Source organism: Sceloporus undulatus, chromosome 2 (assembly GCF_019175285.1).
Source record: "Sceloporus undulatus isolate JIND9_A2432 ecotype Alabama chromosome 2, SceUnd_v1.1, whole genome shotgun sequence".
Taxonomy (NCBI): domain Eukaryota; kingdom Metazoa; phylum Chordata; class Lepidosauria; order Squamata; family Phrynosomatidae; genus Sceloporus; species Sceloporus undulatus.
In genome coordinates this window covers 104,109,049-104,133,003 of record NC_056523.1, presented here as the reverse complement: position 1 = coordinate 104,133,003, position 23,955 = coordinate 104,109,049, and the positions used below count along the sequence as shown (strand labels likewise).

At 37.3% G+C, this 23,955-nt stretch overlaps 1 protein-coding gene across 8 annotated transcripts in view; it reads right to left on the bottom strand.

Moving 5' to 3' along the window:
• ARHGAP26 (Rho GTPase activating protein 26) overlaps window positions 1-23,955 on the bottom strand; it is a 402,649-nt gene that overhangs the window by 257,915 nt on the left and 120,779 nt on the right. For all 8 annotated transcript variants that reach the window (XM_042450195.1, XM_042450199.1, XM_042450198.1 and 5 more), the window contains 4 exons: window positions 13,999-14,094; window positions 11,376-11,437; window positions 9,216-9,287; window positions 1,744-1,845 (listed from right to left, as the gene is read on the bottom strand). In XM_042450195.1, the coding sequence (XP_042306129.1) occupies window positions 1,744-1,845; window positions 9,216-9,287; window positions 11,376-11,437; window positions 13,999-14,094 (332 nt within the window). The remainder of the gene's footprint in view (window positions 1-1,743; window positions 1,846-9,215; window positions 9,288-11,375; window positions 11,438-13,998; window positions 14,095-23,955) is intronic.

Below are 23,955 nucleotides of genomic sequence, written 5' to 3'. Positions count from 1 at the left end.
CTGTCATTCCACTGGCAAGCTTTCCCTTCTGAAATCCTAGCTCAGCTGCTAAAGCCCCAGACTTTTCAAGCCTGGGAACATGTAGCCTCCTGCTCCCATGACAGGTCATTCAAATCAGAAAATACCTAGCCAAAACATCACACACCAGATGATGCTATCTGATGGCTCTTTTGCTTAAAAAAAAGTAACTAGATTAATGGAGCAAATGTTCAGTTGCTATGTGGACAACCATCAGACCTTCTAAATGCCAAATAATGAGTTTTGTGTTGGGGGGACTCAACCCTCCTCTGCTTAACATACCAAAAAGGATTCAGAAATAAAGTTTAATATAGCACTGTCCACAAGGTGGCACCAATACTCAAACAGTACATACTTGGATGGCTTTAATACAGATGAAAAATAAATTGACATTAACCAAGACTATTTTTACAAAGTTTTACAATGGTCTGCTAAGCTATAATCAAAAGCATATGCAAAACTTCCCATCATCAACGGAATCCATATTTTTAGCAGTAGCAGGTTCATTTTTATTTTCCAAATTATATGAAAACAAATACACACAACAAAAAGATGTATGTTTGAAAAACACGTATAAACACATTTTAGACAATTTATACCTTTAATAAAATGCATAAATTCTGTATTCAGCAAAGGGCTGCTGTTACGTTATTACACAAGGGAGTCAGCAAAGTGACTGACACACACTGGGACCAATGGTCAATGGGACAGCCTTGCTGATGTCCCATCCTTAGTGCTTCTGCTTCGTAGCTATGTATGTATAAAGTTATACAAGGGAGACAACAATAGAGACTTCTGGCCAAGGTTTGCTGTTGTAGTTGTTATGTGCAGCTTTGACTTATGGCAACCCTATGGATGAGAGTCCTCTAAGATATGCTGTCATCAACATCTCTGCTCATGTCTTGCAAACTCAGGACATGGCATATTTGACTGAATCCATTCATATGAAATGTGGCCTTCCTCTTTTTCTAGTGCCTTCCACTTTATTGAGCATTAATTTCCAGTGAGTCATGAATAAGGCTCCACTGTTTATTGTCCATAATCACTAGATATTACCTTCACAATCAGACACAAAATCCCTCTCAAGACCACTGGCTTGGGAACACAAACAGGAGGTTGCTTTCCATCTCATGTTCTGCTTGTGGGTTTCTCAGGAACAACTGATCTACCTGAGATTTTCATGAACAGAGTGCTGGGCTAGAGAAGGCTTTAGTATAATTCCAGTGTTCTTCATCAGAATAGTATTTAAATGGAGATGAATAATTGGCTATTCTCATTCAAATCAGTAAGTAAAATTCAGCACCATCCACCACACTGTCCCCTTGTCCTTCTTGCTATCTCTGGATTGCTCGATGATAACTGACACAATGATGGGAGAAATACAGTAACAGTTGTCAAAATTAACACACACACACACACACACACACACAATCCACAAACCATGCATTTCATTATATGCATTATTGTTTGCAGGCAGGAGTATCAGTGCTTCACTTATTTATTTATTTTAATTTTAACCTCTTCTTTCCCATAATTCCAATCCAAATGTGTGTGTGTGGGGGGGGGGGGTCATTTATTTAAAAAAAAACCAAAACAATGTAGTATGTAGCACCAAACAAGCACACTTAAAACTGCCTCCTAACTCCTGCGGTACAAAAGAAACTAATTTTATCTACCATAAAACTGTGTGATGAGAACAACAAAACATTAAGTAGCCAAACTCACCTCTTGAAGCTGAGATTCTTTCTTCTTGGAAGACAGGTTTAAGTGCTTTTCTAACACACCACAATATTTCTCTGTCTCTTTGTCATACTTTTTCTTGGCTTCCTGCCAAAACATGCCACATACAAGATAGTTAAGAACAGTAATTCGTCAAAGATTCCCTCCCACATGGAAAATGTCAAAAAAGGGGCCTGAGCCATTCTGCTATCAGGTCCGAGTCTGGTATCACCACCGACTTGTTAATTACTGTGAAATCAGTTTTGACTGAAGACAATACTATGAGTGAAAGATCTCCAAACAGTCTCCTTCTTTGGAGGTCCTTAAAAAGAGGCTGGATGGCCATCTGTCAGGGATGCTTTGATTGCGAATTCCTGCATGGCAGGGGGTTGGACTGGATGGCCCTTGTGGTTACTTCCGACTCTATGATTCTATGCTGTTATCAACTGCCCTGCTCAGGTCTTGCAAACTCAGGGCTCTGGCTTCCTTAATTAAATCTATCCACCTGTAATGTGGTATTCTTCTTTTCCTACTGCCTTAAACAAAAACAAGCACTATTTTATATGTGTGTGTGTGTGTGTAATTAGTCATGTCCAAAGTACACTTGCCTCAGTTTAGTCATTTTAGCTTCTAGGGAATGTTCAAGCTTAATTTGTTTTCACACCAATTTATTTGTGTTTTTGGGAAATCCATATTATCCATAGAGCTCTCCTCAAGTACCACATTTTAAATGACTTGGTTTTCTTCCTGTCAGCTTTCCTCACTATCCAACTTTCATGATGATACATAGAATTTGGAAAAACAATGGCAAAAATGAACCTGATTTTGGCTTTTAATTATATATATTTACACTTGACAATCTTATTTAGTTCCTTCATAGTTGCCCTTCCAAATTCTAGTCTTCTTCTGATTTCTTGACTACAGTCTTCCACTTCGATTTATGACTAGCCAACTATATAAAATTTTTGATTATTTCAAAGTCTTTCTCATCCACTTTAAAGTTATTTTCTATTACTGATTTATATCCCAATGAACTCAAGACCTTCAAATATGGTGACTGATACTCAAAATTCTGAAAAAGGTTATACTATATCATTTGAAGATCTTAAGAAATTATGCTGTCAACAGTTAACACAGTAATGTAGATGCAGGATTTGCCATCTGTCTAAAAAGAATCTGGAGGAGGCAATGCCTAAAAAGTACCTCTCCACTGTATCTAAGTCGTTCACTGGACGTAGTGAGATTTTCAGTTATTACTTATCTAAACATATAACATAAGATTTAATCAAGCTTAACAAGCCAGATGGATTTTTATTATTTACTTTGTTCTTGTTCTTGTTCTGACTTCTGCTAATCAACTGCTGTGCAAATCTCTCAGGAGTAAAACAGAGTTTTCCTCAATGACAGCCTAGTATCTGACGGCACGTACCACATTATTAAAGTTAGCTTTAGGCTATGTTTTTTGCTGTTAGGAGTAAATTAATTCAACTGCCTTGTAAAATTTCATTCCAGTTTTGGTGTCACTCCTGTATGTTGCTGCTGTAACAAAAGAAGCTCCACAATTAAGATTTTATTGTTTAAGTCTATATATATATATAACCCAAAGAAACTGGCAAGAGCTCATATATTTTACCAGCAACAACAGGTTGTTATAGCAACACAGCAGGACAAGACGCAAGGTACAATGCCTCAGAGCAGTTGAATAAAAACTGGAGTTTGTTTAGTTTTCAGTATAAAACAAACCTGAAAGAAGAATTTTCAGGTTTCCCTCTGGAAAATCAATGAATTGTGGCAATATTTCCAGTTCTTGTGTGCCTTTTTCTAAAAACAACTATAGGACAGTGTTCTCAAATTGGCAGTCCATAGGTCAGTGCTGGTCCATGAGCCAACAGCTGCCAGCTCCTTCTAGGTTTCCACGAAAGAAAGAACAGTTATAGCTAATGGACACAAATATGTTCCTCGGGCATTATGGGTGTGAGAGAATAACTACCAGTCCCCCACATTCACTCCCCTAGGAGTCTTACAGATAAATGTTGCAAAATAATAAAATTAATATATAATATTGCCTGTAGCCCCTTGCAACTCTGTTGCAGTCCCAGCACCATTGGAGCTGCAAAGTTGTAGTTTTTTTCTTAAGGAAACCCAGGCAATCTAGTATCAAAGAATGTGTGCCATAAAACTGTTAAGAAGCCTGTCAAATTTGGCTGTACAATATCATCACTGAGGGTAAATGAAATCAATACATTGCTCTGAAATTCATTTGGCATGAGGAAGATTGGGAATCTTTCAGATATCAAAGTAGACATACTCGGGGATTCTGTCCTTTTTCTGACAATAGGGGAGAAATCCATCATCTGTGTATAGTTTCATGTCAGAAAACCAAAACATCATGGGGGTGCACTTTTTCAGGAGTATGATTGAATCCTGCTTTCCTCTGGATGCACTTCTTGTAAAAATAATGGTTTGGCTGCAAGCTCCTGAGGAGGTTGTCATATTTAGCAAAGCATTTCTAAGTTGAACATCATAACTGAGATATGTATTTGTACTGAATTAACAAATGTATTTGATCACAGTTTGGTAGTGAGTATGGAAGCTAGAAACAGCTGTTGAAAGCTAACAAAACATTTGACTGATGTTCCATGCAGAGCTGAAGAGTGAGAATAAGCATTCAATTAATCTGAAAGAAATGAGAATACTAGGGCTCTTCTACAAAGAACCATCAACACTATCAGCTCCTTCACAGCAAAGCTGAAACTCTATGTTACAGGTGAAACCAGTAGATAGAATCATAGGATCACAGAGCTGGAAGAGACCACAAGGGCCATCCAGTCCAACGTCCTACCATGCGGGAATTCACAATCAGAGCACCCCTAAAAGATGGCCATCCAGCCTCTGTTTAAAGACCTCCAAAGAAGGAGACTCCACCACTCTCCGAGGGAGTGTGTTCCACTGTTAAAACAGGTCTTATTGTCAGGAAATTCCTCCTAATGTTGTGGTGGAATCTCTTTTCCTGTAGCTTGCATCCACTGTTCTGGGTACTAGTCTCTAGAGCAGCAGAAAACAAGCTTGCTCCATCCTCAATATGACACCCCTTCAAATATTTAAACAGGGCTATCATATCACCTCTTAACCTTCTCTTCTCCAGGCTAAACATACCCAGCTCCCTAAGTATCTCCTCATAAGGCAAGGTTTCCAGACCCTTCACCATTTTGGGTGCCCTCCTTTGGACACAGTCTAGCTTCACAACATCCTTTTTGAACTGTGGTGCCCAGAACTGGACACAATATTCCAGGTGAGGCCTGACCAAAACAGAACAGAGTGGCACTATTACTTCCATCGATCTAGACACAAACCCCATATGGCTCAGGTCCAGGCTATTTTGCAGACCAGATCTCCCTCTATGAGCTGATCTGGGCTCTGAGTTCCTGTGGAGAGGCCCAAGCATGGTTGGTGTAGACACAAAAGAGGGCCTTTTCTTTGGCTGCCCCTGGACTGTGGAACTCCCTTCCTAGGAACATCAGAATGGTCCCTTCCTTGTTGTCCTTCTACCAGCATGTTAAAACTTTCTTATGCAGGCAGGCTTTTAAAGCAGGATATTTTTAAAGGACTGGCTTGGAGTATTGTATTGTTTTAAGTGTTCTAAACAATTTTAACTTTTAAACTGTATTTTTATTCTTTTAATAAGCATTCTACTTAATATTGTGACAATTTAATTCTGTTTTAATGTATCACTTTTCTATGTTTTAATTGTATTGTTCTTTTAATGATGTGAGCCACTCTAGGCCCCAGTTCTGGGAACAAGAGCAGAATAACAACAACAACAACAACAACAACAACAACAACAGACACTATACTTCTATTACTGCAGCCTAGAATCACATTGGCCTTTATGAAGATGTGCTAAACATGTTCTTCAATGTACAAGTTGAGTCTTCCTTAATGAGAATTCCAAAATCTAAAATACTCCAGTATCTAAAATTGTCCACAAGGCTGGCTGAGATAATGACACCTTTGTTTTCTGATGGTTCGGTGTACACAGACTTTGTTTCATGCACAAAAATATTAAAAATATTGTATACAAAATTACCTTCAAGTTATGTGTATAAGGTATATACCAAAAAAAAAAAGAATTTCATATTCATAGTTGGTTCCCATCTCTAAGATATCTCATTATGTATATGTAAATATTCCAGAACTGAAAAGAGATCCAAAATTCAAAACAGTTCTGGTTTCAAGCATTTTGGATAAGGAATACTCAACCTGCATCATAATCATAACCAGAAGACATGTGATAAGCCCTCAAGACAATTTCTAGCAAGCTAACAACTACAACAACAGCTCCTATTAATGATGTACACATTAAGTCTCTCTTATTCAAAATGCTTTAGACAAGATGTGCGTTGGATTTTAGATGTTTTTATTATTCTTTTGGAATACTTGCATTTGCATATACATAGTTAATGAGATGTCTTGGAGATGGGACCTAAGTCTATAAACAAATTCATCATCCGGCCTGGGAGGGAGTGAAAAGGTTGCCCCATCTCCATCAGGACTAGCCTCAAGAAGAAGAGCCCTCCCTCCATGGCAACTGTCATCTTCTGGTCTGGGAGGGAGTGAAAAAGCTGGCCCATCTCCATCAGGCCTCAAGAAGAAGAGTGTATTTTTATTTTCATTTTTATGTATTTTATATGTATGTATTTTTATTGCTGTAACCCACCCGGATTCTTTGTGATTGGGCGAGCTATAAATTATTATTATTATTATTATTATTATTATTATTACTTGTGTTTCATATATACCTTATTCACATAGCCTGAACTTAAATTTTATACACTAATGTTTAAATAATTTTGTAGATAAAGCAAAGTTTATGTACCTTGAACCATCAAAAAGCAAAGGTATCACTATCTCAGCCACCCATGAAAAACATTTTGGTTTTTACCATATTTCAAATTCTGGATAATGGAGACTCAATCTATATAAAATGAATGACAGGGAGAGAAAAGGTCTGCTAGTAAAGCTCATGTTGGACATGACAGGAAGTAGTGTGCTTCACTGTGGTCCAAAAGGTGGAAGAGGCAACAAGGGGGTCAGCTATTTTAGATCTGATCCTAACCAACAAGGATGACTTGGTTAATGGGGTGCAACTGGTGGGATCATTAGGTGGAAGTGACCATGTTCTCCTGGAGTTTGTAATACAGTGGAAAGGAGAAGCCAGGCATAGTCAGACACGCATCCTAGACTTTAGGAGAGCAGATTTCAGTAAACTTAGAGAAGTATTGAGGGCGATTCCATGGTCAGAAATACTAAAAGATAAAGGAGTTCAGGACGGATGGGAGTTTCTCAAAAGAGAGATACTGAAGACACAATTTCAAACAGTTCCATTGAGAAAGAAAAACGGGAGGTGTCTCAAGAAACCAGGATGGATGACTAAGGAACTTTCAACCGAGCTAAGTTTGAAACGGAACATGTATAAGAAATGGAAAAAGGGGGAAATCACCAAAAAGGAATTCAAAGAAATAGCAGGCATGTGTAGGGGTAAAGTCAGAAAAGCTAAAGCGCAGAATGAACTCAGGCTTGCTAGAGAGGTTAAGAACAATAAAAAGGGCTTTTTTGGATATGTCCGCAGCAAAAGGAAGAAGAAGGAAACAGTAGGGCCACTGCGTGGAGAAGATGGCAAAATGCTAACAGAAGACAGAGAAAAGGCAGAATTACTCAACACCTTCTTTGCCTCAGTCTTCTCAGAAAAGGCAAAGGGTGCTCAACCTGAGGATAATGGAGCAGAGGACAGGATAGGGGCATTTCAGTACAGAATAAGTAAAGAAATATTAGAGGAATACCTTGTTAATCTAAATGAATATAAGTCTCCAGGACCAGATGAACTACATCCAAGGGTATTAAGAACTGGCAAATGTAATATCAGAGCCATTGGCAATAATATTTGAGAACTCCTGGAGAACAGGAGAAATCCCAGCAGACTGGCGGAGGGCAAACGTTGTCCCCATCTTCAAAAAGGGGGAAAAAGAGGATCCCAACAATTATCGTCCGGTTAGTCTGACATCAGTACTAGGAAAGATTCTGGAGCAGATCATTAAACAGAGAGTCTGTGAACATCTAGAAGGCAATGCCATAATCACAAAAAGTCAACATGGGTTTCAGAGAAACAAGTCATGCCAGACAAACCTAATCTCTTTCTTTGATAAAATTACCAGCTTGTTAGATGAAGGGAATGCTGTGGATATAGTATATCTTGATTTCACTAAGGCCTTTGACAAGGTTTCCCATGACATTCTTGCAAACAAGCTTGTAAAATGTGGGCTAGACAAAGGAACTGTTACATGGATCTGTAATTGGTTGACCGGCCGAACCCAAAGGGTGCTCAACAATGGCTCCTTTTCATCCTGGAGAGAAGTGACCAGTGGGGTCCCACAGGGCTCTGTCCTGGGCCCAGTGCTATTCAACATCTTTATCAATGACCTGGATGACAGAATTGGGAGCATACTTATCAAATTTGCAGATGACACCAAATTAGGGGGAATAGCTAATACCCCAGAGGACAGGATCAAGATTCAAAATGACCTGAATAGACTAGAAAGCTGGGCTAAAGCTAACAAAATGAAATTCAACACGGAGAAATGTAAGGTATTGCACTTAGGGCAGAAAAATAAAATGCACAGATATAGGATGGGTGACACCTGGCTGAATGAAACTACGTGTGAAAGGGATCTAGGAGTCCAAGTAGACCACAAGTTGAACATGAGTCAACAGTGTGATGCAGCAGCTAAAAAGGCCAATGCTGTTTTAGGCTGCATCAATAGAAGTATAGTGTCTAGATCAAGAGAAGTAATAGTGCCACTGTATTCTGCTCTGGTCAGGCCCCACCTAGAATATTGTGTCCAGTTCTGGGCGCCACAATTCAGAAAGGACATTGAGAAACTAGAGCGTGTCCAAAGGAGGGCGACAAAAATGGTGAAGGGTCTGGAAACCATGTCCTATGAGGAACGACTTAGGGAGCTGGGGATGTTTAGCCTGGAGAAAAGAAGGTTAAGAGGTGATATGATAGCCCTGTTTAAATATTTGAAGGGATGTCATATTGAAGAGGGAGCAAGCTTGTTTTCTGCTGCTCCAGAGAACAGGACCCGGAACAATGGATGCAAGCTACAGGAAAAGAGATTCCACCTGAACATTAGGAGGAACTTCCTGACAGTAAGGGCTGTTCGACAATGGAATGCACTCCTTCTTCGGAGGGTGATAGAGTCTCCTTCCTTGGAGGTCTTTAAACAGAGGCTGGATGGCCATCTGTCAGGGATGCTTTGATTTGGATTTCCTGCATGGCAGGGGGTTGGACTGGATGGCGCTAGTGGTCTCTTCCAACTCTACGATTCTATGAATCACATTAATTTTCCAACCTTTCTTGAGTACAACCTTCAAGTTTCCCCTCAGAGAGAAGAGAAAGAATTCTCCATTTTCCCACCTACCTTAGCAGCACCAATTTGTTCCTTGCGAAATTTCTCCAGAGGAGTGATTAGAACTTCACCAGCATTCTCAATCTGACGAAAGTGTAGAAATAAACAAATTCACTTTCTTTCCTTCTGAAACTAAGCTTATTCATTGGGTTACTATAATTCTGTCTGACTATGGCAGATTCTTCCTTCCTAAGAAATTATGTGACTCAGATTTTTTACATATCATATTACTAAGGATGCCTGTATTCAGATATACAAAAATAACTGATGCTGATGTACAAATACTTCAAGTTAAAATAATGCAAAAGTAGTACAATGGAACTTGTAAAACAAGAGAAAGCTACTGTATAGTGCCAAACAGTTTCAGCAAACAGCATGATGCTACCATTCAATACTGTGGTGTCCTGTGAGACAGCCCTTTGCTTCTTTTGAACTTCAGTAAGACAACAGTGACATAGTGAAAGCAAGTAGATGTAAGTTAAAGTAAATCTTTATTCCTGAAGTAACGTATGCATATGTTTTTATATTTCTGAAATGAACTTTCAAGTAATACATCTGTAAACACTGTTGTTGCTTTTCCATCACATTCTCTCATGCTGGTTCTCTTAACCTAAAACATGGGTGGGAAACTGTACAATTTTCCTCCAGCCACCCACCCCCTACCAGATTGCATCAACATGGAAATAAAGGTACTTAGCTCACTAATGTTTTTGTTTCACTTTTGTTGGTGTTGTTTTTCATTTTGAGAGTTATAAACTTAGGAAGGACAAATAGTCTTGCATTTTGGTGTTGTTATTTCTGTGATTTTCAGAAAATTTTTCATCTCCCATTATTATTATTATTATTATTATTATTGGGGGTGTCAGGGACCATGGGAGTAATTAAGGGTTATAAAAACTTAAAAATGGGATTGGAGAATGCATGTGGCCTGTGTGCAGCACTTTCTCATCTCTGTCCTAGAATAAGTGTGGAAAACCTTCAATCTGGCACTCTATTTCAGTTTTGTCAAAGTTGTCAGGGTGGACAATATTTTAACTTAAAATTCTTATACTTCTGTGATTAAGATTTAGGAGAGGCATTTCAGCCTTTTAAAATGTTAAACCACTCTGTACAAAAAGAGCCTTGCTACATTGGGCAAGGGAACATGACATTATGTGTACCCCTGAAAGCCAGATTTGGAATTTAGGAGGGCTGTCTTCAGCCTCAAGACTTTAATTTCCATAACCCTGTCCTAAACTGTAGTCAGCCCAGATGAGAAGTCTGGGATCACAAACAGTCAAGGAGTGGTCATCTGGCAGATTTTGTAATGGTGCTTTAAGTATTAAGCAAGGAAATCGGAAAGACTATTTCATTCATAATAGAAGGAAATTTTGCTTTAATTATACTGGGTTTCTATTTCATAGCTATGAGCATGCACAAACAGGTGCTTCTGCTACATTCAAAGATGTTTGGAAACAGCAACAAGAAGAGACGGGTACAAACTCCAGAAGCATGTTTGTGTGTGTTTATATATGTGTGGGTGGCACTGGCATCTGTCTGTTGCTGTATTATTGGAACTATATCCATGAAGGTGGAAAATGTAGACACAATCAGCACATTTCACCCAACTCTGCAACAACATCTGCATTTCATGCTATTGGGGAAATTTTACTCCAACAGAGCAAAAATGTATAAATATGTTTGTTCACACAATAGAATCTTTGTTGTCTTGAGTATGAGACCAATTGGATTCAGCAGCAGGCAGTTCATCATGGTTTGCTATCCCTGTTATGCTGCCAAGACTTACTCCCTAAGAATGAATATTGCCATTCTTTTAGGGGCACAAAAGCCGACAATTCCAACTGTTGAGCTATACCACAGCCATTGTTCAAAGCAGGCAAGACAGCAGAGAAATTACCCACAGTCTTCTTCCCATGACCAGGATATATCTATCCCACATCATATATAATCAGCAAAAGGCAACCTCCCACCTTCCAAACATGGTATACTTACAGATCCTAAATAAATTTATGCAAAAATAAAAATGTGCATCCTGTTATTTTCATCTAAGACGAGATCTCTTTTTTTTCCTGGAGATTATCCATCTCCCCTCCTCTCCCCTCCAGCTCATCATTCTTTTCACTCTTCCCCAGAATGCCATATATAAAAAGACTTGAACTCTGAATTTCTTACCATGCGCATGCGCTCATCTTCTAGATTTCTAAGAACAGCAGCAAACTCTTGCAGGGATTTTGCTGGAGGGAAAAAAAGAAAGAATTATCAAACAGGCTACACTGAGTGCTTTATGCTTCCTAACAGCAGGATCACCTTCTCCATGCACCTACCCACCAAAGAAGAGCAACAAATTAGTTGGGAAACCCTCAGGAGAAGATCTGGGCAAACATGGGAATGCAGTTGTGCTGCTTTGAATTACAAGGGGAATTGCAACTGACTTTCTGTACTATTTTGTGCAAATATCCCACTATATTCAGTCCATATCAGAGCCCTTATTGCTACTTTTCCATGTTTCGGGGGATCGATTTTTTTAATGATTAATTGGGCATCTGAAGATTGCTCTTCTTATATACCGAATATAACGGTCTATAAGTCTAAAAATTTATGTCCACAAATTGATCTCAAAATCCTACGTCGACTTATTTACAGGTCAGTATGGTAATGTGATAGCAGTTCTTTCAGATTTCCCCATGCAATTTCTTTCTGTCCTAAGCTAAGCAGACAGAGTCCTTAGTGATTGCTTGATTGATTGGCTGATTGATTTGATTGCTTTTTATCAGTCCCTCTCCAAGCTTGCATACAAACACTGAAAGAGCCTCCAGATATCCACAGGTCATGTCAAAATCCATAATTTTGGCCCCAAAACGTGCCCTCAACTTATACATGAGGTTGACTTATAGTCAAGTATATGCGGTACTTATTCAACTTCTCAGACTTCTTGTGGTTGTAAAAAAAAGGGCAAAGGCAGAAAAGAGAAGGATCATAAATGAATAAGAGCATCATGTAGACCCTCTCATAAAATGTGAACACATTATCCATACTAATTTTATGGTGAGCCATGTTTCCACAATATAATCCCATGCCTTCCTGTCTAGAATCATCCAGAATAGTTCTGCAACACGGTGCTTTCTGGTATTAGAAAGAGCTAGTGATTGGCAGCTAATTCTGGTTGAGATAAAAGTGTATACGTATTACTCTATTCTTAATTTCCATTTGTCTTATTTTCTTATATGGTGATGCAACTGCTAACACAAAAGACTGGACATTACATCCTGCTCTTTCAAATGTGAACCTTATCTTCAAGATCAATTCACTCACAGGTCTAAAAAAATGATCTAAGAAGATGACATAAAAATGCATCTGGTTCTAAATCATCTCTGAGGGAGAACTAAGCCTTTCCATTAAGCTTCAACAAAATCTGACCAATAATTTACAGAGTCATATTTGCTGAATCACTGTAGATGACAGTTCACATACTGTACTAATGTGAGCTCCTCCTACATAAACAAGTGAGATAGCTAATCTGAATCAACTGCCACAGACATTATTGAAGCCTACAGAGTTAGAATCATAGAGTTGAAAGAGATCACACATGAATATAGAATCAAAGCACTCCTGACCGATGGCCATCCAGCCTCTCTTTAAAATCCTCCAAACAAGAAGACTCCATCACTCTCCAAAGCTGCATTATTACACTGTTGAACAGTTCTTATTCTCAGAATGTTCTTCTTAATGTTTAGGTGGAATCTCTTTTCTTATAGTTTGAATCCATTGCTCTGTGTCCTATTCTCAGGAACAGTAGAAAGCAAGCTTGCTCCATCTTCAATATGAAATCCCTTCAAATATTTAAAAAGGGCTATTAAGGTGAAGTTGAAGGCTTTCATGGCCGGCATCCATAGTTTTTTGTGTGATTTTCAGGCTATGTGGCCATGTTCTAGAAGAGTTTCTTCCTGACGTTTCACCAGCATCCAAAGATGCCAGCCACAGATACTGGCAAAACATCAGGAAGAAACTCTTCTAGAACATGGCCACATAGCCCGAAAAACCCACAAAAAACTAGGGCTACTAACCTCTTCTCCAGGCTAAACATACCCACCTACCAAAGCTGCTCTTCATAGGGCATGGTTTCCAGACCTTTCACTATTTTGGCTATGTTCCAGCTTGTTCACATACTTTTTGAACTGTGGTGCCCAAAACTGGACACAATATTCCAGGCGACATTTGATCAAAGTAGAATAGAGTGTCGACAGTATTTCCCTAAATCTAGACACGGCACTCCTATTGCTACATCCTAGAATTACATTGGTTTTCATAGCTGCAACATCACATTGCTGACTCATGTTCAGCCTGTAGTCCACTAAGACTCCTAGATCCCCTTCAGGTGTACTGCCATCAAGCAAAGTGTCACCCACCCTATATCTATGCAATTCATTTTTACTGCCCAAATGTAGTATCCTACATTTCTCCATGCTGAAATTAATTTTGTTAGTTTTGACCCAGCATGTTAAGGTCATTTTGAATTCTGATTTGATCCTCTGGGATAGTAGCTACCCCTCCTAATTTAGTGTCATCTGAAAATTTCATAAGTGTGTCCTCTATGCCATCATCCAAGTCATTGGTAAAGATGTTGAATAGCACTGGGCCTGGGACAAAAACCTGTGGCACCCTTCTAGTCACTTCTCTCCAGGATGAGGATGAGCCATTTATTGAGCAGCCTTTGGGTTTGGTCAATCAAGCAATAACAAATCCACCTAACAGTCACACTGTCTAGCCCACATTTTACTTGCTTACATATACTTACCTATACATATTTCATCATCTGTTTCAGCATCACCTATACATCGAAATTTAAAATCATTCAAAGAGTCTGCAAACTTCCGCTTTGCTGAAGACAGATCTGTCAAAAGAGGAGGGAGGGGTTTATTTGTAATAATAAACATTGAACCACAGACTAACAGAATACAACTTCATATTAACTTAATTTCTTTCTCTTCAGACATCCTTGGTGGAAAGTGCACAGGAGAATCTCAATAATTAATGAGAAGCTCCGATGGCCACAGTACACCTAACTACCCTAAAGATCCTGTCTGACCTTAGAAACTAAGAAAGGTCAGCCCTAGTTAGTACTTGGATGTGAGACCACAAACAAATACCAGGTGCTGTAGGCTTAATTTCAAACGAATGAACTTGTAAAAGCACTTCTGAATATTCCTTGCCTAAGAAACCCCTTTGAAATTCATGGGGAAATTCAAATCAACAGGTGACTTGAAGACAGTATACATATGCTGAAGATCATATTTGATGATATGATGCTGATACAGGAATAAAATGCAAGGAACAACTGTTGCAACTTTGGTAAGGGAGCATTCTGCCTTTAAAGACAAAACTAAAAGATCAGCTCCACAACTACAACACCTTGAAGTTCTTAAATCACAACTGGCAGAAGCCCACAAAGAACTTGCCTTCTTACCTATAAAATACATTTCTTTGTGTCTGCCAGTTTGCTGAAGTTTGTAATAAAACAAAATGTATGCCTTTACATCCAACTGTTTTTCTGCGATTACTGTATATACTCATGTATAAGTCTAGAAATTTAGGTCAAAAAATTGACCCCCCCCCCAAAAAATGAGTCGACTTATCCATGGGTCAATGTAGGTACTGTATCTTAACTCCTATGTATAAGAAGGAACCATCCCCTGGTGAAAAGCAAGAGTAGAATCTGTCCTAGAAGCACCAATCCCCTCTATCCTCTCATCCACCCAGCCTTAAGAATAAGCACAAAGGGTTATGTCTGCTGGAATTTTCTAAGTATTACATTGTTTTAATAATAATAATAATAATAATAATAATAATAATAATAATAATAATTTATTTATTTATTTGTATCCCGCCCCTCTGAGAACAATCGGGGCAGCTAACAAAGTTAAAAATACAGCACATATAAAATCCCTGGTGCCCTCCCCTCCTTAAAAAAGTATTAAACCCAATGCAGAATTAAAAACAAACAAACAAACAAACAAACAAACAAGTTAAAAACTGACCAGAAGGTCAACAACATCACATCAGCAAACCATCAATGGGAGTGGCAGTATCTTATTCCCAGACGTTTTTTCTGAGGCCGGGTTCTCTATTCTGGGAAGGCCTGCCGGAAGAGATTCGTCTTAACAGCCTTTTTAAAGCTGTCTAAGGATGTAAGCTTTGCTTCACTTCATCTTTTAGATCCTTTGCTACATGCCCCTCAGTTTTACCCTCGACTTATCCACGGGTCATAGCAAAATCCATAGTTTTGGCCCCAAAACTGACGTCAATTTATGGTCGAGTATATATGGTATTATAAACAGCCCAATTTATATTTGATGTTCAGCTACCTGTTTTAGCTCAATGGCAATTGTATTTCTGAAATGACAAGTAATAATGCCGTGTTTCCCTGAAAATAAGACACTGTCTTATATTAATTCTTCCTCAAGAAGACACAATATGGCTTATTTTCAGGAGATTTCTTATTTTTATTAAGTATGGTACAACAATCTACATTTATTCAAATATAGTTCAGCTGTCTTCTTCTGGAACATTGTCATAACTCTCCAAACCCGGAATTCCATCCTGAATTTCTTGCAAATCCATTTCCTTTAGAACTACTGGCCCCAATCTTTCTGCTCCCTTCCCGCCCCCTTCTGTTCCGCATCAGACCTATCACTATGTCTTATTTTCAGGGTATGGCTTATATTGCGCAAATGCTTAGAAATCCTGCTATGGCTTATTTTATGGGTATGTCTTAATTTCAGGGAAACAGTGTACTACACAAGTTGTTCATGGCATTTCTGCATTTCTCTTATGAAACAGAGTCACCTATAAGGCTTACTCCTACACTTTATTACTATTGCAAGTTGTTGGTTGTTGTTGTTGCTGCTGCTGCTGCTGTGTACCTTCAAGTCATTTCTAATGGCAACCCTAAGGTGAACCAGGCTTTCTTGGCAAGATTTGTCCAGAGGCAGGTTTGCTTTTGCCTCCCTCTGAGGCTAAGAGCATGTGAAGGTCACTCAGTGAGTTTCCATGGCAGAGTGAGGATTCAAACCCTGGACTCCAGAGTCATACTTCAACACTCAAACCACTACATGACACTGTCTCTCTTATTCTCTTAGAAGTTGGTTCAGAACAACTCAGTACAACATACTACCATTTAATGACTGAATTCATTATTAGATTTATAAAAGTAACCATTAATTATATATGTAGTTATAAGACTAGCTCTGCAAGCATGCCCTTGTTAATATCTTCACGATGCTCACTGTTATTCTGGACACTAAATAAATAAAATTTATTGCTAACAAAGCAGCACTTCTAACATATGGCACTTTGTAACACTAGATATAAATTCCAGGTAAAATTGAAGATATTCCTGCTCAGTATAACCATTGGAACATAATTTGAACATGCTTTCTAGAGGAAATAAGAGCAATTTGCTTTTCAGATTTTCATAGTCTCTCTCATTTTCCCTCTCCCTCTTTTTCTCCACCCATACATACAAACAAACACATACAGAGACACACACCCCTTGTCCTATACCACAAATACAGTTGATCCCTAGCATCCACTGGGGTTTGGCTCCAGGACCCTGCGTGGATACCAAAATCCATGGATGTTCAAGTCCCATTAAATACAACGGCATAGTGAAAAAGATACAAATTCCAAATAGCAAATCTTGATTTTGCCATTTTATATAAAGGTCACTACCTTTATATAAAATAGCAAAATCAAGATTTGCTACTTTGAATTTGTATCGTTTTAGAATATTTTCAAGCTTTGGATGCTTGAATCCATGGATAAAAGATCCATGGACATGGAGAGCTGACTGTATGCTAAGATCCTCTGTTAATTTAGCTGGGAAATGCTGTCTTCTACATTGTACAAATCAGACCTTTCTAGGAGCTGAAATCTAAAAAAGTAACTTTTCCATGTTCTGATACAAACGACCTCGAGCAGAAAGTCCTAGCTACCGTTAATCAAACCAAGACAAAACATAAAGAACCAGTGATAATTCAGCATGTGATGGCTCTCCGGGGTTTTAGATGAGCGGTTATTTCACAGGAAAACCTGGGGCCCTTTCACACTTCACAGTTATAGTGCTATGATTCAACTTTAACTGCCAAGGCAATATCCGACAGAACCCTGGAATTTGCAGTTTACGGATGGGCCTTTGGACTCCTCAGCCAAGGAGCTTCTCTGGTGCCTCTGACCAAACTACAAACCAGAATTCCACAGGATGCAGCCAGAACACATAAAGTGGAATCATGTTGCTGTAACTGTGTAGTGTAAACTGGCCCCTGGAAATAATTAAACCTGGGATGTCTTCCATGCAGTGTATGTGTTCTACCACTCAGTTACAGCTCTTTCCAGCAGAAATCACAAAAAATTAAAAAATATTTTTATTTTTCGGTTATTAAAAAAATATTAGTTTAAAGAAAAACTGTACTAAACACTAACATGTAAGTCTCCTGTCTTAAAACTCAATAGCTCATACAGTGGACCCTTGTTATACGCTGGGGTTTGGTTCCAGGATCACCCATGTATAACAAAATCTGTGGATGATCAAGTCCCATTAAATATAATGACATAGCAAAATGGTGTCCCTTATAAAAATGGAAAATCAAGGTTTGATATATGAAATTTATACTTTTTTTTTAACATTTTCAAACCGTGGATGTTTGAATCCGTGTATAAAAAATCCGTGTATAAGAAAGGCTGACCATATATTAAAATTCAATCTTGAATCAAAGTGAATTGGCTACTGTTCCATATGAAAAAGGCAGAGTGAAGTTGAGATTAGGAAAAATATCTGAGCTGAAGAATTAGAGTTACATTTTGCCGTCTGGAAGTGAATGGAATAAGACAATTTTTTCCATTTCCATAGTGCATTAATAACTGCAATATTTGGTTACCTTAAAGATACAAATACTATTTTTTTTTATTTTTAAATTTTATGATAGCAATAAACAATACACCAATACTACACCCCACACACATAAAACACCAAACATACCCATCCCCCCCCTTAACATACATTCACTCTCCCCATATATTAACACCACCCACCCCCACCCCCCTTAACCACACTTACTCTTACCTTACCTACATCATTCCTTTGACTTCCTTCCCCTTGGATATATGTTTCTCTGTGCATCCTTATTCTGTTACTTAAACTATAACATACACACCTTATTATTGTACTTATATCAATTCCTCCATCACGAAGGCTATGCTTCTTCAGCATACATACAATCACATTCTCTTTATACACAAATCAGCCCGACATTGTTTCTCTCATCTATTAACCACTTGTATCTACAAACATTCACCATATGCTTCCTCATATACTCAAATACCAGTGTCCATTCATCATAATCTTTTTTGTTATATTCCCTAGTTGGTCATTTTATCCAATGCTATATTTTCCATAAGCTTTGAACCATTGATCTACCTCTGGAATAGTTTTTGTTTTCCAGTTCTGTCAATTAAAGTTCTCGCTATTGTTGTCATATAGAGTAGTTGTTTCCCACATTTCCTTTCATTTTTGAGTCAAATATTCCTAATAGGAAGCTTCAGGTTTAAATCTAACTTTATTTGTAATATTTCTTCCATTAAGTCTCTGATTTGCTTCCAATATTTTTATAGCTTTGCAGTTCCACCAGCAGTGTATAAATGTACCTTCTGTTCGCCACATTTCCAACATTTGTTACTTCTATTTTTTATAGATTTTGGCTAATCTTCTGGAGTATAATACCATCGGTAGAACATTTAGAAACCAATTTTCTTTAAATATTTTGTGCTGCACTATACTTCAAACTTTTGTCCACACAGCTCCCATTGGTCTAGTTGTATGTTATGTCCAATAAAGTTAGCCCATTTGATCATAGTACCTTTACCACTTCACCTTCCATTTCCCACTCTAACAACTTTATATAATTTTCCAATTAGTTTAATCTTGGTCCTTCGTTAATAATCTCTCTAATTCTGTTTTTTTCCTCTACCTCTCCGTACACCTTAAATCCTTTAAGGTCCTCTCGTAAATTCTTCTATAAGCATACCATCCCATATCGAAACCTATTTGCTCTAATTCTTCCTGTGATTTTATTATTAACTTAACCTTATCTTTCTTTAGCAATTCATCATATTTAACCACTTTCCCGTCGAATCATTTCTTTCCTGTAAATAGCCCCTCATGTGGTGAGAGCCACATAGGAATTTTATGAAAATTCTATTCTTATATTTATTTCCACACCCTCAATAGATTTTTTTCTAAACAATGGTATTTATTATTTGGTTGACCTTTTTCCTTATCATATGCCAAGTATGCGTGAAATCCGAAGACCCTCACCCTCCAATTCTAACATCTTCTATCTCCAAGTTTACCCATTCTTTTAACCAACTAAACTACATCCTGCATATACAGTGCTCTCGGGTTACGAAATTAATTATTCGTTCCGCGGCCGCTTTCGTAACCCGAAAAGCCTTCGTAAGCCGAAATGCCATAGCGCTATGGAAAAGCCGCGATTTCGTGTGAAATGCGCCGAAAAGCACCAAAAATTTTTCGTAACCCGAACAAAAACTTTCGTAACCCGGAACAATTATTTCCTATGGGATTTTTTTCGTATCCCGGAAATTTCTAACCTGGGTTTTCGTATCCCGAGGTACCAATGTAGTTGTAAGTTTGGAACAGCCAGTCCCCTCTTTTTCCTGGGCGTCCGGTAACAATTTTAACTTTATCCTTGGTCTCCTTCCCTTGCCAAATGAATTTCACAATATCTTTTATACCCAATTTTTGAACGGTTTCTTTGATTGTATAATAGATCATTTGGAATAAAAAGAGTATCTTTGGCAATACGCTCATTTTTATTGCTGCTACCCTACCTATAAGGATAATGTAATTCTCCCCACCCATTTCATGAAATCTTTTTTTATTTCGGTCCATAATTTTACATAATTATTCAAATAGTTCATTTTTTTTCTTGATATCCAGATTCCCAAGATTTTACCTTTTATTTATCTATCCTTGCCTTTTCTTGTAATCTTGTCTCTCTTCTTCCAACTTCAATCTTTGTTACAATTGCCGATTTATGTTTATTATTTTACACCCGCCTAAATCTCCACAATTCTTCAATTGTTTCCATTAATTCTTCTATAATTTAGTGGATCTTCCAAATTTATCACGATGTCATCAGCAAATGACGAATTTTATAATGAAATTGTTTCATTTTCACACCCTGAATCTCTTCGAATTCTTAATTCTAATTATTAAAATCTCCATTATTAATAAGAAAAGAAGGGGAGACAAAGGACAACACCCTTGTCTTGTACCTCTTTCAATAGTAACTGGTTCTGATAGATCCCCATATATCCTAATTTTTTGCTTTTTGACTGTATATATTTTTTGAAATCCAATTTCTATAATTTTTGGTCCCACATTAATATTATCTATAATTTCTATCAGGGCTGCCCAATCCACCGAATCAAACGCCTTTTCCATGTCCACAAATACCAATCCTAATTTTTTATCACAATGTCTTTCGTAATACTCTAATAAGTCAATATACCTTATGTTATTTTCATGTATCTTTTTGGTAAGAATCCACAACTGATCTTCATCTATTAATTTTTTAAACAATTCTAAGTCTTTGTGCCATAATTGTAGCAAATATTTTTATAATCCAGATTTATAACGAAATCGGTCTATAATTTGCCGTTCTAATACATCCTTTCCTTCTTTCGGTAATAATATTATTTCTGACTCCTTCCATGTTTTCCGGTAATTCCCTGTTAAGGCTCATTCATCACTAACTCATAGGTTTTTTTCATCATCTTTAAATATTTTATAAAATTCTATCGGGAACCCATCGGGGCCTGGTGCCTTACCATTCTTATTTGTTTCAATTGCTTTTTTCCATCCCCTCTTCTTGTGATATTTCTTCTGCTCCAAGCTTGCTTTTTGTATTTCATCATTCATTTAAAAATTCTTTTCCTTCAAAAATCTTTCAAATTAAGTTTGGTGGATTTGTTTTTTTTCATATAGGTTTCAATAAAATTCTCTGAAATGTTCCATTATTTTTCTTCTTGTTTAATTAGCAAATCCTTTCTGTTTTCCTAATTTTTGTTATTACTTTCTCATGTCCCTTTTCTTCAATCTTATCGCTAACCATTTCCCTGGTTTATTTGCATTTTCAAAGTAATATTGATTAGCCTTTTTCATCTCATATCCTATCTCGTCTGTTATTTCCATCAACATTTGATTTTTCAAGATTTTGTATTCATTTAGAATTTTTGATCCTTAGAATTCCTATTCAGTAATGATTTTTCTTTTCTCTAAGATTCTATTTAAATGCTCCATTCTCTTGTTCTTTCCTTCTTTAAAATTGTTACTCTGTTGAATCAACTTCCCCTAATTACACGCTTTTGTCCGCATCCCATACTAATCCAAGTTTGTACCTTTATCTAAATTTTCCTAAAGTAATTCACTATCGTTTCCTTTATCACCTTTCTTATTTGCTCATTTCTCAATATGTTATATTTAATCTCCAATTATATCCTACCTTCCTCTTTGTTATATCTTCAATATCAGTATTTGGGTGGTTATGATCAGATATCATTCTCGGCATAATTTCCATTTCTTTTACAAACTTTGCTAATGTCTTGGTAATTAAAATTAATCAATTCTAGCTAATGAATTATGTTCTGGCGAAAAGTGGGTATATTCCCTAGCATTTGTTGTACAGATATCTCCACGCATCTACCAAGCCAAGTTTCCCACCAAATTAAAAAATGATTTTGGTAATTTTCCCTGTTTATTCTTTCAAAATCTTATTAGATTTCCTATCCCAATCCGGATCAATTACTCCATTATAGTCACCTAAAATTACATACATTCATATTTATTTTCTAATAAACGTCTTGTATACCTCAAAAAACTTTGCTTTTTCTCTTGTGGTGTAAAATACCCAGTAGTAATTTATTTCCCTGTAAATTCACCTCCACCCCAAAAATGTATCCTTTGTTATCATTATATATTTCCCTTAGCCCCAAATTCCATTTAACATAAATTACTACTCCCTTTTCCTTTTCTTATTTGATGAACAGAATTTGTTACCATAATTCTTGTTCTCATATATTTTTCTTCACCTTGTTTAATATGTGTTTTCTTGTAAAACATACTATTTCACATTTCTGTTTTCCTAAAAAAGATACACAGCCCTTCTCTTATGAGGTGAGTTCAACCCGTTCACATTCCAACTTAGTATCTTCATACTAACTACTTGTATATCAATCTTTATTTATTAAGTACGTTACTTGGTTATATAAGGAAGCAATTCAAAGGATTTTTAACTAACTAATACCCCAATACAGAACAGATAGACAATCACAAACAAAAAATAAAGTTAGACCACTTTACCCACTTTCTTATTCTCCGTCTATATTGTCTCTGATCCCAGTTCTTATCTCCTCCTCCTTTTTCTTTGATTCTCTTTCTGTCTTTTTGCGTTCATTCCTCGCGTTCTCACTTTTTCCCACCCAACCAACCGCTCTCCTGCTGTCCTTGATCTCTTTATTTTCCATCTCCTTTATCTTTTCTTTTTTCCAAAAATCGGCTGCTTTCTCCACGAATCAATTCTAAATCTTTTTGTTTCCATGTTAATGTAGTCCTTCTGCCTCATCCCACCTAAACGGAATTCCATAAATTTTCAATTGGTCTGACAAAAATTGTTAATCCTTTCTCGATTTTAACACGGCCGTAGGGATGTCTTTCTTTAAAAATTTGTACGGTTCGTCCTTCCACAATAATTCCTTTTTGAAGCTTTGTTGTATAATAAGATCTCTAGTTTGTTTCCGGACACAATAAATAAATCACATATCCCTTGGCACAAGCTCCTTTGTTTTGCGATTTTTGAATTAATCGATTTAAAGTACGATTTCCATGGGAATTGTTCTGGTGGTTCCTCCACAAAGTCTGCTAAAATTGGAATAGGAATTTATTATAATTTTCATTCTCCTTCAGGCCCGCCCCCTCAATTTAATACAGTTTTCTTCTAATTTGGTCTCCAGACTTATTATTGTTTGTTTATCAATCTTCTGTCTTCTTCTAATTTAGTAATCTTGTTTCTGATTGGATAGCATTATTTTCCCAATAAATTCACGTTACTTTCCAATCTTGAACTTTTTTATTAATCTTTTCCAAACTTTGTCATTTTTCTCCAGTGAACCTTTATTTCTCCCATTTCTTCTGGATCTCAGTCCTTTATTCCAATTTTAATTCCTGTCCCCTCAATTTTGCATTATCCCTCTTTTAATTCCTCTTTCATTTTCCTTATCTCACTCCAGCATCATCAATTCGCTGTGTTCGTTGGGTTTGATAATTGCATCAGCCGATGTCTTTCTCTGAGGTTGCAACAATGGGCAGGATGTCCACTCTTCTTGCTTGCTGACATATTTTTCACATGACTGACCAAGTTAGTAAAATTTCCAAGGCAAACACTCAAACATACACAATAAACCCCCTTCCAACTATGTCTCCCTTTAATAAATTTGACAGTCAATTTTGTACTCCCTTTTTTTATTCTTATTTTATTCTATTCTATTTATTCTATTTACTCAAACCCAATAACTATCAAAGGCTGTTACAGACAGCCAAAATAAGCTGCTTCGAGTCACAGTGGAGGGATGGGTGTTTCAATGGTCATGCGTCCTAAGAGCCAGAAGTCACACCAAAGCC